This window comes from Akebia trifoliata, chromosome 9 (assembly GCF_017979445.1).
Source record: "Akebia trifoliata isolate Shusen 1 chromosome 9, ASM1797944v1, whole genome shotgun sequence".
NCBI classification, from domain to species: Eukaryota; Viridiplantae; Streptophyta; class Magnoliopsida; order Ranunculales; family Lardizabalaceae; genus Akebia; species Akebia trifoliata.
In genome coordinates, this window is record NC_141383.1 from 17,772,718 (window position 1) to 17,787,269 (window position 14,552).

The 14,552-nt window shown below is 35.0% G+C and overlaps 1 protein-coding gene across 1 annotated transcript; it reads left to right on the plus strand.

Annotated features, from left to right (window-relative positions):
• The first annotated feature begins 626 nt into the window (after positions 1 to 626).
• On the plus strand, positions 627 to 12,245 carry LOC147394465 (uncharacterized). The gene is made up of 9 exons (XM_086453539.1): positions 627 to 1,294; positions 1,826 to 2,060; positions 2,214 to 2,383; positions 6,497 to 6,639; positions 7,056 to 7,233; positions 7,385 to 7,964; positions 8,930 to 9,042; positions 9,219 to 9,459; positions 11,774 to 12,245. Exons 1-9 carry the CDS (start codon positions 1,104 to 1,106, stop codon positions 11,999 to 12,001), a joined length of 2,079 nt encoding a protein of 692 aa, XP_086309665.1. The 5' UTR covers positions 627 to 1,103; the 3' UTR covers positions 12,002 to 12,245.
• The last annotated feature ends 2,307 nt before the right edge of the window (positions 12,246 to 14,552 follow it).

Genomic DNA, 14,552 nt, shown 5'->3' on the forward strand with positions numbered 1-14,552 from the left:
TCAAAATCGAAAACCCTAGTTCCAATTCCTTTTTTATTGAAACCGATTAGAGCTAAGTCGAATATAGAACTTAACCGATAGAAATCGAAACCATTAAGTTTTATCCGATGGATACCCAAACTGATTTATTATGACATTTATTTTTTACATTATACATGATTGAAGGTTTTTCTTTATTTTAAAATTAATATATATCATATAAAATTCTTCATATTTCATATAAATTAAATATTGGATTTTAAAATGGGCCATATCTTCTTAAATTTATTGCTTGTTAGATAGATGAATTTTTATTTTTGAAAATAAAAATCATTTATTTAGTGGAACAAATTATTTACAAATAATTGTTAATTTTTAGATTACAAATTTTTTTTAATAATAATTTTAAAATATATATATTTTTTTCATTTGATTCTTCATAACTGGAACTTACGGATACTCTGATTTTTTATGATTATGATTCCGATTTCATTTATTTTCAAAAGTCGGAATCGAAATCAGAACCGACTTGAATCCAAACCGAAAAAATGTAGTGGTTAAACCGAAACTGACCAATTGACAGCCCAGCGAAAACCGCGTACCAAAGAAAGTTCGCTTACAACTCATTCATTGTTGCGTCACCCATCCTTTGCCCCCATGCCCCCTCCCTCTCTTCTTATCCAAAACCCATAAAAAACAATAGAGAATTCTCGCCAAATCTCATAAACGCGACATGTCACTTCGCCTAATTTCTTTCTAAGTTGCTCAACATCTGATAACCAACTCCATCACAATGAGAGATGATTCAAGTGCTCGATTTATACCAATCCGTGAAATGGGTTTATAGAGAACAACTTAAAGTTTGAAATCTCAACTGGGTTTTTAGAGAAATTAAAGGGATTAAGAGAATTCTTGGTGCAAAATTGAGGTTTTGGGTAATGGGTTTGAAAAAAAATAGGATCTTTGATAAGTAATCTGAGTTGGGTTACATGAAAAGTTACAGAATCTGATTTGGGGTTTGCTTGAAAACAATCTATCAAATTGAGAAATTGGGTTTAAAAGCAAATTTGTGAATCGGGTTTGAAGTTTGAAGTTTGAAGCTGGTTTTGTTTAAAGTTAGAGAGATGGCTACTGTGAGTAAAACCAGAAATATTCTGGAAGGTCTAGTAAGAGAAGGATCATTTAAATGGTTGCTTGGAAGCCGAACTTCCTTGGATGAGGAATTCGAAGAGATGGGGAAGCCCCCATCTGCTAGGAAGAACTGGATGTCTGATCTCTCTCCCATTGCGAATGTAGTTGTTCGTCGGTGCTCAAGGTATTAATTTACTCTCTAATTTTTATCTATAAGGGTGATTTGACATTCTTCTTTGAATTTTAACTTTGATCAGTTCTACTTTGTATGAATTAGACCTACTTCTCTGTTAACAGTAAACAAATTCGGATTTGGCAACTATTAATTAGGTGGAGGTTCCATTCAGATAAGTTCGTGAAAGTTTCATAAAAATTATTTGGGTTTCTGCTCAAAACCCACCATGTTCAACCTCCCAAAAAATCCTTTCTTGTTCTTGAGATTTGAATGTTGAAGAAAATAAAATTTCATGGATGGAGGTTAAAAATGCGATTAGTTCATTGATTTGCCAATTTAATCAGGTGGTCCCTTACTTGGAGATTTTTTTAAAACATATTTGGAGAATTTTGTAGCTATGCCGTTCTTGCATCAAATTCTTTGGATTTCTGCGTGAGTTTTCATCAACATGATTCGAGTTTCTCTCCTATAGCCTAAAATCTTAGTTATTGGTTTATTTATGAACAATTAGAATAACATAGGAAAAAAAAACTGGTGCAGAATCCTTGACATTTCCATGTATGAGCTTCGGGATAATTTCAATGCTGAGGCTTCAGATTCTATAAAGCATCCATCGCGATATGCAAGGAATTTTTTGGAATTCTGTTGTTTTCAAGCGCTTGCTCTATCTTCCCAAGTATTGGGTCATCTGACTGATAAGAAATTCCGACGTCTAACATTTGACATGATGATAGCTTGGGAAGCTCCTGCCGCGGCTGACCAACCTTTACTAAAGGTAAGGATTGTTTGATGTAAATCTGTTGTCTAAGCAGCTAAATTCCCATCTGTTTCTATTATGAGGTCTTTTGGTTACATGAGGGATCGGATTCCTAAATCTGACGCTTTCTTGGGAATTGTGTGGGATTTCATTTTCTCCATTTTTTGGTAGATGGATGAGGAGAGTACAGTTGGGGGAGAGGCATTTTCTCGAATAGCACCAGCAATTCCCACCATTTCCGATGTTATTACGTGTGACAATCTTTTCAAAGTACTTACAGCATCAACTGGAGGCCGACTTCACTTTACTGTGTATGAGAAGTACCTTGGTGGATTGGAAAGGTTAGCTTTCTCTTCATTTGATATTTACTTGTATTTCGTGAACATTGAAGTGTTCAAGTTGTTGCTCCAATATTATTGCCTCCCCTTATGGAAAAATCTATTTTTATAGGTTGAGACTCTTACAAAAAGGTGAAAAAATTGTTTGTGGCACTCATTTTACTTTGTCTTTGTCGCGTTATTGCTTATTAAGTTTGTTGGTGTTTTGTATAGTAATTAGTGGTGTGCATATATAAATAGGGATATTTGTAATTATATTTATGTGATATTAATATATATGCTTAGTTGAGCACAAGGCTCACGATGAGTGAAAGCATTCTCAATTCATCAATTAAGTTAACCTATAATTTGAAAACTTGTTCTTAGGGCTTCTTTCAAGTCCATCCTAACAATTGGAAGGTATTCATCCAAAGGGGGTAAAGTCATTTCAATTGAAATTTCTTGAGGTATATGTTGGGGCGAATGGGATGTGGGAGGAAGTGAATTGAATGGATGATGAAGTGTGTTTCATCTGCCTATTTCTCGATCCTAGTCAACTGTAGCCTGGCTGGTCATTTCAACAATTCTAGGGGGTTGAGACAAGGGGATCCACTATCTCTTTTTCTTTTCGTATTGGTAGCAAGAAGCCTTAGGGAGGATGGTTAAGAGAGCCTCGAGTATTGGTGAGTTGGTAGGTTTTCAAGTAGAGGGTGAGGTCATCAGGTTTCTCTATTACAGTTCACGAATGACACTATCATCTTCCTTGAGGCTTCTTTAGAATTGGTTAGATTTCTGAATGGTATTCTTTGTTGTTTTTAGGCAATATCAGGGTTGCGCATCAATATAGGAAAAACAAAAGTTTTTGCCGTAGGGGAGGTTCCAAATGTTCATAGGTGGGCCACAATGTTTGGTTGTGCTCAGGGTTCTTTCCCTTCCATGTACCTAGGATTACCTTAAGGGGCGGGATCTAGGTGCAAAGAAATTAGGGAGCCGATTGTGGAAAAGGTGGGGAAGAGGTTGAGCTCATGGAAAGTAAGGTATTTACCCAAAGGGGTAAAGTTATTTTTATCAAGAGTACCCTATCGAGCATACTGATTTATCAATTATCTTTGTTCCCTATCCCTAAGAGTGTGAAATTAAGATTGGAGAAAACAATTAGGGACTTCTTGTGGAACAACAAGATTGGGAAAAAAAAATTTCACTTGGTTAAGTGGAAGGTGATTTGTGCGCCTAAAAAAAATGGGGGGTTAGGTATAAAAGGTTTAAGATGTCTAATGTGGCACTCCTAGGGAAATGGTTATGGAGATTTGGGGAGGAAACGCCAAATTTGTGGAGAAAAATCATTAAGGCGAAATATGAGGAGAAATTACTTGGGTGGGAGAGTAAAGAAGTAAGGTCACCTTATGGATGTAGCTTGTGGAGTGGAATCACGATCATTAACACAAAATTTAAGGAGTTGGTGGCAGTTCAATGCCGGAATGGGGAGAGCATTGTTGGTGTGGTAGCTGTACTTTATCCACCCAATTTCCGAGGCTCCAACTATCCTTGAAAAAAGAAAGTCTGATAGTTGACTTTTTGAATCATTCTGAGCTAGGGAATTCATAGAACTTCAACTTTAATGATTGGGAAATTCAGGAGTTGGTAGAGTTGACTTTCAAGCTAGACAATTGTGAAGCTCTCGAGGTGTGATAAGACGGTATGGACATGCACTAAGGACAAAAAAAATTTCTGTATGCTCATTCTGCGTGTCTTTGGTTCCATTGGGTTTATCTTTGTTCCCAATGGGGGGATCCATTGGGGTCAAAAGGTACCTTCAAAGGCATCTTTCTTTATTTGGTCGGCCGTTTTAGGCAAAATTCTTTCTTTAGATAATCTTATGGCTAGAGGTTTCAATGGTCCGAATTTTAGTTTTTTGTGCAAAGAAAATGGAGAGTCCATTTCACATATTTTGATTCACTGTCCACATATTCGTAAGTTATGGGCTCACTTCTTGAGTCTTTCAATGTGCGTGGGTCTTCCGGAATTCGGATTTGTCCCTTTTTCAAGAGTGGGACCATAATGTGTTTTTGGGTAGGAAAATGTACCATTGGTCCCTAATCCCCTTTGCCATATTCTGGGTAATGTGGAGGGAAAGAAATCGAAGAGTGTTTGATGATCTTGCAGTGGAGTCTCAAGATCTTATCTTGGAGGTGTTAGACTTTGTGTATTTTTTTTTTTTTTGTGTGCAAATTAGACCCAGATTTCAAAGGGGTGTTCTTTGATGATTTTGTGTTTAAATGGGGGTCTTTGTGTTCAAATTAACATTGCGCTATTTCGTTTAGTTTTTGTGTCCTGTAACCTTTATTGTGGCTGCTTATCTCAACCGGTCTTTTCTTAATATAATTTGGTCTACTTATAAGAAAAAAAAGGTCCATCCTTATACTAAAGCCTTAGTTACATGAAAATGAATGTGTGTGTTCTTGAATGGGAGTATAAGGTTGAGAACTAGTAGTCGAGAAGGCTTTTATTTAGAAAATTTTAAAACTTGAAGCAGTTTTCATTTGTTATAACAGAGAGAAAAATAATATAGTGATTTCATGTACAAAGATCAATTGCTTTGTTTTATTAAAATATATATTATTCTATAAATGAAATGTATGATGAGGATTCATGTTATTACACTTGCTGCAAACCTGATGCATTCCTCATTTATTTGAGCATGGGACTGTCAATGTAATGTAAAGGAAATACTACACAAGCTGAGTTTGTAAGACAGCAATGTAAGCTTAGAAGGGAGGCTTACTTCTTGAGTGCTATGTGATCAACACATCACAATCAAAGTTCAATGGGAAATTTAACAATTAAGTAATAAGACCAACTATCCTTTATGTAGTTGAATGTTGGGCGGTCAAAAGAGCATCATGATAATAATTTGAGCATGGCAAAGATGGAAATTTTGATTTTGATGAGCGCAAAGACTGGGAAAGATAGAATTAGAAATGAAAGAAAGTGTAGGAGTAGCTCTAAAAAAGGCGATTTACTAAGAAAAAATGATTGGGATGGTGGGGGCATGTTCAACGAAGGCCGATTACAGTCTCAGTAAGAAGAAATATTTAAGTTGAAGGTTCTAAAAGGGCAAGAGGAAGACCCAAGAAAATGTGGATTGAGATAGTGAGAGCGGATTTGAACACATTTTCAATAATAGAAAACATGGTTCTAGACAAAAGTGGAATGGAGGAGCATGATCGTTTAGCTGACCCCAAACCTTGGGATAAAGTTTTTGATATTATTTTATAAATAGTGGTTTATGTAAATAGACTATAGAAAAGTTGTCCTCCTTGCTCAGTTGACCCAAGTTCTGCAGAACCATCTAAATCTCCATCAAATGGTGCACTTCGGCTCTGTTGACCTCCACTTTTTTTGATAGATGAAGAAAATTTTAATTAGAAGAGGGAGGTCGAGATGACCAGCCCACCGAAAGGAAACAAAATAAACAACCTGCAACAAAGCAGGTTACATAGTATCAAGAGCACACTCTATCCCATCTTACAATAAAATCTTCAAAAAAGATTCCCTTGAATTCTTTAAAAAAAAATTCCCCCAAGAAGGAGAATTGCCAAAATTGGCAGAATAATGCCTTGAATGGAGTTTTCCTTATCCTCCAAACTAGAGAATTCTTTTCCTTTCAAAGAATCCAACAAATGGCAAAAGGAAGAAGGCTCCAAGAAATGCTCTTTGACTTCACAAACGTGAACCCCCAAGAGAGCGAAGACTCAAAGGACAATCAAACTGAAGACGGAACACACCCCTCCAAGCCAACAAACTTGTTAAGCTGCTATCACTGGATTTCTAGCTCTGTTGGTCCTAGTCTCTTATAACTACCTAAATTGAAATCAATTGCCCCTTTGCTCTTTGGCCCAACTCCAATGAAGTAGAGAAGTCATCCTCACACGATATTCCTTGGTTCTGTTGGTTGGGTCCCAAGCATCGTTGGCTCAAGTCCCATGAAGTAGTTAAGCCGCAATCACATGTGAAGTGTTCTGTGTCAACTCTTTAATTTTCAAGTTTATATACCATTCTGCCATGCATCTGCTGTAACAGTGGGAAATACAAATCTAGTTCCTAAATCTTGGCTCATTTCCTTTTATTACTTTACAGAGCTATAAGAAAATTGAAGACACAATCAGAATCATCTCTTCTTTCTGTCATCCGATCAACTAGAGGAGAAAAGATCCTTGAAGTGGATGGAACAGTTACCACCCAACCGGTACTCGAACATGTAGGAGTCTCCACCTGGCCAGGTGAGTTTCTAAGTCAGTTTTCTGCTATGTGGATTATGATCATGATGCTTTCTATTGTACCATTTTACATTTTTGAGCGTTGCATTTGGTTAGCAGGAAAATGGCATAAAAGTAATTTTTTCCTGAGAAAATAGACATTTCCCAGTGTTTGGCTCTGTAGGAAAAAGGCAGAAAAGAAAAATATATTTTGCTAAATTCAGTCAAACTTCTTCCCTGATTTTTCCTACGGTTAACCAAACACTGGGGACCCAATATAAGGAGGTGTTTTCCAAAAGTTATTTCAGTAGAAAGCCTTTACTGCAGGATAGTGTTTCCCTATGAACCAAACACAGATTTAAGGGTCTATTGAGAATATATTGCTCCTTTTCCGGTATAGATCTGTAGATTTTCTTATATGTTGTATTTCTTTACTGCAGGTCGATTGACTTTGACTGATCACTCACTTTACTTTGAGCCTCTACGAGTTGTGTCTTATGACAAGGCAAAAGCATATGATTTGTCAGATGATCTAAAACAAGTTGTTAAACCTGTGTTATCGGGACCATGGGGTACACGTCTTTTTGACAAGGCAGTCATGTATAAATCCATTTCTTTGTAAGTCAAAACACATACCTTTTTGTAAGATATACATGTCTATATGTTCTGCTTTTCTATTTAATTATTCTTCCTCTATCATCTTAATGTTTCTTTGATAATCCCTGTATGTTTTTCTAGTGATTAACCATTGTTTTGATTTCTCCTATAGATCAGATCCAGTTGTGGTGGAATTTCCGGAGTTTAAAGGTCATACCCGTCGTGACTACTGGTTAGCCATTATCCGAGAAATCCTACATGCTCATAAGTTCGTCCGCAAATTCCAGATAAAGGGAGTAGCTCGGGATGAAACACTTTTGAAAGCTGTACTTGGAATCTTGCGATTACAAGCTGTTCAAGAAATAGCTCTTGTAAAGCCTATTTGTTGTGAGGAACTTCTTATGTTCAATCTTTGTGATCAACTTCCTGGAGGTGACTTAATATTGGAAACACTTGGTCAGATGTCACTATCAAGGGCGTCAGACATGACAAACCATTCAAATTCTGGAAGAATAATGTATTCGATACCAGCTTTGTCAGTGATGTCTAACTTGGGGCTTGTTTTAGGAACCAGTTCAAGTGTTCCTAATGAAACAGGACTTGTTGTGGGTGATATAGTTATAGGGGACAAGACTTCATTGGAAATTGCCGTAAGAGAGGCCAGGAATAGCTTTAAAAAGGTGGAACTAGCACAAGCAACAGTCAATGGAGTTAAAGTAGAGGGCATCGAGACCAATTTGGCAGTGATGAAGGTACTGCTTATATTTATGTTCTCCAAATTTTATCGTCTTCGTTTTATTATTTTTCTTGTTTCATTAACTTGTGTATGTGTGCATTCATGCTGGTGTTTTTATGTATCGAAATGACGCATTCATAGAGATCACCTGGAGATGAGTCGAGGGATAATTTTTTCGTTTTATTATTATTATTATTATTATTATTATTATTTTGCTTTTGGTGAATTGATCTCTATAGTGAGCAATCATCCTTGTCAAGGTTTAAAATGTCTTATCGATTGAATGTTTCATTTAATTAAAAAATTGATTCGGTATTGTCCAATACATTTGATACAAACTGAAACATTCTGATGCAAACCCAATACCTATAAAACAAAACGCCCGAAACATTCAATTTTCGAGGCATATTATTAAATTTCGACATATTTCCACGAAGAACCGTGATAATATGACGCTCTCCCCTGACAAATGCCCCCTTACGCCCCCATCACAGAACCGTAGATCATTTGCCTCAGGATACACAGAATCATTTGCCTTGGGATACACAAGAAAAAGATTTATGATTCTGTGTATCCTGAGGCAAATGATCTACGGTTCTGTGATGGGGGGCGTTTGTCAGAAGGGGGCGTCATATTATCACGACTCTTCGACGAAATACACCAAAATATTTCCATTTCCACAAGTTAAAGGCCTTAAAAGAGCAACAACTAAGATAAAAAATGATGTGAACACGCTTGGATTAAGCTTTAAGATAGAATTGAATGGAGGAATTAGATTCCTTTGGCAACCCCTAATTTTTGGGAGATAATGCTTTGATGATAACAATTATTTAATAAATTTTTTTCAAACCTTAGTGTCAAATACCTTGCAATTTATGTTGGTAAACACATGATAAAATAACACAGTTCTATTTCCAGTAAGTCTGCACCTTAGTCTTAAAATTTCCCTTGCAACATTTTCATGCCTCTTGTGTTTTGCAGGAGTTACTCTTCCCTGTTATGGAAATTGGGAAATATATTAATTTTCTGGCATCTTGGGATGATCCCATGAAGTCTTTGGGGTTCTGTTCTTTCTCCACTTTCATTATTTACAGGTAAATCATTTATTTGATAGACCTATTGTTTTTTCATCTTCTTTCTATTACTAATAATGTGTCTTTCACATGTCAAATCTCTTAATTCAAAATAATATGTAGTGTGCATGACAGCATATTGGTTCATGCCTTTTGTGATAAATAATAGGATTTGCTATATGAATGACCTCATGCAGGGGATGGGTTGGTCAGGCACTTGCTTTGCTTCTTCTCTTTATAGCAATCTTTATGCTGCTTACACGATGGTGTAACCAAGGCAGGCCTATAGATGCCGTCAAAGTAGCAGTCTCTCCAATGAATAAGATGGAGCAGATTTTGTTAGTTCAGAATGTCATTTTCCAAGTCGAGGAGACTGTCCAGAATGGGAACATCATTCTCCTCAAATTGAGAGGCTTATTCTTGTCAGTTTTCCCTCAGGTATTGCCTCTCTTTTCTTTGCCATTGGTAGCTTCTGTAGCTTTTATACTTTAGAGACGTTCTATAGCTCAACGTTCATGTTCTTGTGTAGAAAATGAACGTTGAGCAACTGGTGCGAGGCAACCACCTATGATGATGGATTGTGTTGGACATTGAGCTACTGTTCTTTTGGACTATTCTAACTAGCCAATGTTTCAACTTTTTTCACGTTTGTTAGCTTATTCCAGCTAACAGTTAAGTGCTTGCTTTTGTTCTTTTGGATAGGTTCAGGTATTAGCTTTTGAAAATTAACCTTCTCCTGCCAATCTGATTTTGGTTGTGGTCATCTAGTAGGTGACCAAGGGATTCAAATGACCAAGATCCATGTTGCTAGGCCACTTCGGAACTTGTGTGGGAGGTAGAGTCAGCTGAGGGTATAGGGTGTCAAGTCCACTCATTTATGTGATTGCAAACAGCCTGATGAGTACATCATTAGCGCCATTTAGATTACTTATTGGGCCATTTTTATTACATATTTTTAGCCCAATAAGGGATTGGGCAGCTAGCATAGGTTTTCGTAATAGTTAAGATTAATTCTAGTTCGGTTTTATTTACGTTGTGACCCATATTAATTAGGTTTACTTGAGTCATATTTTAATTTCGGCCCTTGACTATTTTTAATGATTGAAATTAGATTAAGTTTTTGGAGTCTTATAAATACATTATTATTTCATTATTTGAATTAGAAGCCAGTGAATAAAAAATTTGCAACCATCTTCTTGAGATTTCTCCAGTGATAGATATGGTGTGATTCTAAGAACCTTTGGTGTGATTTCAAGGTATTATCCTATCATCTAATCTTCTCCTTAAGGGATGATCTAAATCTCTCTATTCTCTTAGCTTCTTATACCTATTTTTCTCAGTTATTTTCTATATAAACCAAAACCCAGCCACCTAATCCGAGGGTCAAACCTTTTTTCTACCCATTCGGACCCTAGATTCTCTTGGGTTTTTGTCCAACAAACAGTAGCCACGCCTTGTTGTCCTTGCAGTCCCAACCAGACTTTTCCTTATCACCAAAACTTCGTTATTCCTGCTTCAATTCCTGGAACAATCTGCTTCCATCACCAAAATAACACCCTAGGTGCTACCCAAATCAATCCCAATCCACCCAAAACCCATCTAAACCCCCAAACCAAACTCTTTACTACCCCAACCTAGTCCAACCAAACCATCACAATCGTAGTGCTGGCAGATTAACCTCAAACCTTCATAAAAACTGTTGAAAGTGCTTTGTAAACCCTACACTACCTCCCTACCTTTCTACCCGCCTAATACAATTGCTAACCTTATTACAACCCATCCTAAACCTTTTTCAATTCACTCCAATTAAGACCCTACCCTTATTTTTCTTTCACATTTTTTTTAGTTTAAATTGATAAATACTGTTGGAGATTTATTTAGAGAGTTGCTATTGGCACCTCAACTTTTACTTATTACACCCCAATTTCTTAAATTATTTATCATACCCCAATAAAAGATTAAAATACACTCTTCTAACATTTCAAAGGTTTGGCTCAAATTATAATCTCAACATTACAAAACATTATAACACTCGTCGAAACAGTTTCAGTAGTTGGCACCCAAACTTTTACTTATTCTCAACAATTCACTTATTTTCTTTATTTTTAATTGGAGTGTAATAAGTAAAAGTTGGGGAGCCAATAGCAGCTCTCTTTATTTATTATTGTTTAATTTTGATCCTATTGTAAAATTTCATAATTACCCTTTAAAATATAGGCTATGTGCTTTAACCCTCCACAATAATAAACAAAACCCTTTGGGCCTAAATTGATTCTTTAAGTCCTTGACAGGAACAAGAGAATTCAAATTGGCTATTGGATTGAGACCCTAAGTTAAATTGGGAGTTCTACCTTCCTTAGGATCCTTCACTTTGATATTCAAGAGTAGTCCTGTAGGATTGTAACTTATCCCAGGATTTATTTTTTAATTACTTCTTAGAGTTTCTTTAATAATCTCTGATAGAGTTAGTTTATTTTATAGATTTTATTGTTGATGGTAGAGTCATCACCTCAGGTTAATTTTGCAACGTCATGCATAACAGCCCCATTGTTAAAAAAACATTAGGAGCTATAGAAGTAGAGAGCGACCTTAAATAAAACTTGCTCATTCCGATCTTAAATGTTTGCTGGCATCTTTATACCTGCATCATTTATATTGTTTTCAATGTTAGAAAGTCTCTTCTAGCAAATCATCTTGATTTGCTGTATTAGGTACTTAATATAATACCCTTGGTTGTTTGTGTTATGTGCAGGCAAGCGAAAGACTTACGTTGGCTCTGTTTCTCTTGGCCTTGGTCCTAGCCTTCCTACCTTGTAAGTACATAGTCATCATAGTATTTCTTGATACATTTACTAGGAATTCCCCCCCAAGGAAATCAAGCACTGATAGATGGACTAGGAGATTGAAAGAATGGTGGGTTAGAATACCAGCTGCCCCTGTTGTGCTTGAAAGATCCAAAGAACACAAAAGAAGAAAGTGATTCAATACTTATAATTATACCTATGTATATAAATGTGACGTATTCCATCATGGAAAAATGTTAAAGAATGTAAGTGAGCAAAGAAGCATAAAATGGTCTCTTTTAGAGACTTTCCCACAATGTAGAGCGAGCTACTTAAAAAGTTTTGCCTGAAAACATTTGCTTTTTTAGTTGTTGAGCTCTAATATTATGTACTAAGATAAGATAAAGGGAAAATTATATATAATAATTATGAGTGTCTCCAGATCTGCCCACTTTTTTACGACTTGTGTGTGGTTCGATGAACATAGATTTATTCCGATATAAAAGTGAAATTCTGAAAGAAAATCTGTTTGAAGTCTCTATGAAGTTTGGACGCCCATTCACTGACTACGTAGAATGATGCATACTCACTTCCTTACCATCAACCATTCCTCTCTTTTTTATGTTCGTATGATCCCTCTTTAGCATAAAATCCTTGAGAATATCAGTTACCAAAGAGAGATGATATCGATATCAAAAAAACGAAGGATCCAAAACATGTGAAATAAGGATACTATTTGACTCCCCAACAACTCAAGATGTTTAATGTTATCACCATCTCCTGCTTGTGACAATTTCACAATGGTTGTTTTTTTTTTCTTTAAGAAACTCTCATCATCATCATCTTTGATGTAGGACATCTACAATCCTAGTTAGAGTTTTATTAGGATTTCTATGTCTACTTCTATTTCTAGTAAGGTTTCTATTTCATAGTTATGTTAGGAATACAATTCCTTTTTAGTTTTTAATTTGTTTTAAATACATTTTCATTATTTAGGCTATAACTAGAAATACTTAGAAGAGTTTAATTTGAGTTCTAATAGGATTAAAAAGTTAGTATTATGTTATAGTTAGGTTATGAATGTTAATTTTTTTTTACCTTTAAAAAAAAAAAAAAATGAACGTTAATTTTTTATATTTTAGTAGTATTACAAATTGTTATGATGGAGTTATTTATATAAGGAGTTCCAAATCCAAAAATCAATAATCAATTCAATTATCTTTTCTCTTTTAATTACTTTTTAGCTTTATGTTTTAATTTTTTTTTCAAATTGTTGTTTGTTTATCAATTGAATCTATTGATTCAAATTGATTTTGAGTGTTCTATTGAATACAATCTATCGAATTTATTGATTCACACACTTCAACTACGTCAATCTTCCATATCTTGTCCCAATGATTTTGAGGTCACCTGAAATCCAATTTTATGATTCCATTCTATCCATGGTTTTGTCTGTTCCATTTTATCTAGCTTAGACTTTCCACACAATTTTGCACCAGCTCCATATGTGTTCCCTATGGCCTTCCCCTTCATTTAGATATACTCATTCCTCAGTGCCATCATTACAAAAACCAAATTGAGATGATTGGACCGAATACCCCCCCCCCCCCCCCCCCCCAAGTTCAATTTGGGTGAAGTAATGTATGTTAATTAAAAATATGTACATATACATTTTTTCCTTCCTAAAATATATTTATAAAAAAGATAATACTCAAAAATCAATGGTTCACACGCCGAACCAATTTTATTACAAACCCAATCAAACCTGTTAGGACCACTGATTGGGTTTGATTTTTAAAACTACTGTTCAATGCTACCTTCTGCACCATGAACTTCAATAGTTTCTTAGTCGTCAAAGGATTTCTTCCACGTTCATGAAGTTTAATGATATGGCTACAAGATAATCCGATCCAACTCAAATTAGGCCAAAAAGTTAACTAATGGAACCTGAGATTAGTAAAATCTTTCTTTCTAAATGCCTTCTCATCTTAAGACAAATTTTAAAGTATCCAAAATAGCTTTTCACAACTGCCAACCTCGTTACTTAGACAAAGCAGTAATCATTATTGGTAAGTGGCAATCCCACTAATGGATAGTGTTCATTGTGTAGATTGTCAATAAAAATAACATGAAAAAAATATATATAATCTTGGCAAGCAATGATCGATTCACAGAGACAACGTTGATCTAACAATTTCTTTTAACTTAAAACAATTAATCATGTTTGAATTATTCAAGAAAATCAAAATAAAATTAATCTTAAATAAAGAGGAATGCGATTCACAATGTAAAAAATTAAATCAGTCAAATCCACCAAAACAATTCACCTTATCAAATTATTTATTTTTTATTATCTCAATTCAATTAACAAAGTTAATGTCATTGGATCAGAAGATGAAATCTGTTAATCTAAATATTAATCTCAAAATTATATGATCATATTTAATAAGATGAAATCAAAGATAAAATATTAAATCTCTAACAAATCATAGTTTAACTTGATCTTATCTAAGATTAATTATCAAAATCATGAGATTAAATAATTATATTCAATGTTTATTACTTAAGAAACTGGCATCATAATAAAACATTCACGTACAATCGAAATAAATAACTATATAAGATGATCTTGTTTGAGTTTTATTAACCTTTCTAATGGAGATCTAGCCACAAATCACATCAAGAACAATAAAAACAAAATAGAAATAGAAGAACAAAATATTAGGGAAAAGAAAGAAATTATATTTA

Excerpts from the sequence above, each read along its gene's own strand:
- LOC147394465 (XM_086453539.1), top strand. The coding sequence starts at position 1,104 with ATGGCTACTGTGAGTAAAACCAGAAATATTCTGGAAGGTCTAGTAAGA. Across the intron at positions 2,384-6,496 it reads TACCTTGGTGGATTGGAAAG|AGCTATAAGAAAATTGAAGA; the intron begins GTTAGCTTTCTC and ends ATTACTTTACAG. Across the intron at positions 9,043-9,218 it reads TCCACTTTCATTATTTACAG|GGGATGGGTTGGTCAGGCAC; the intron begins GTAAATCATTTA and ends GACCTCATGCAG.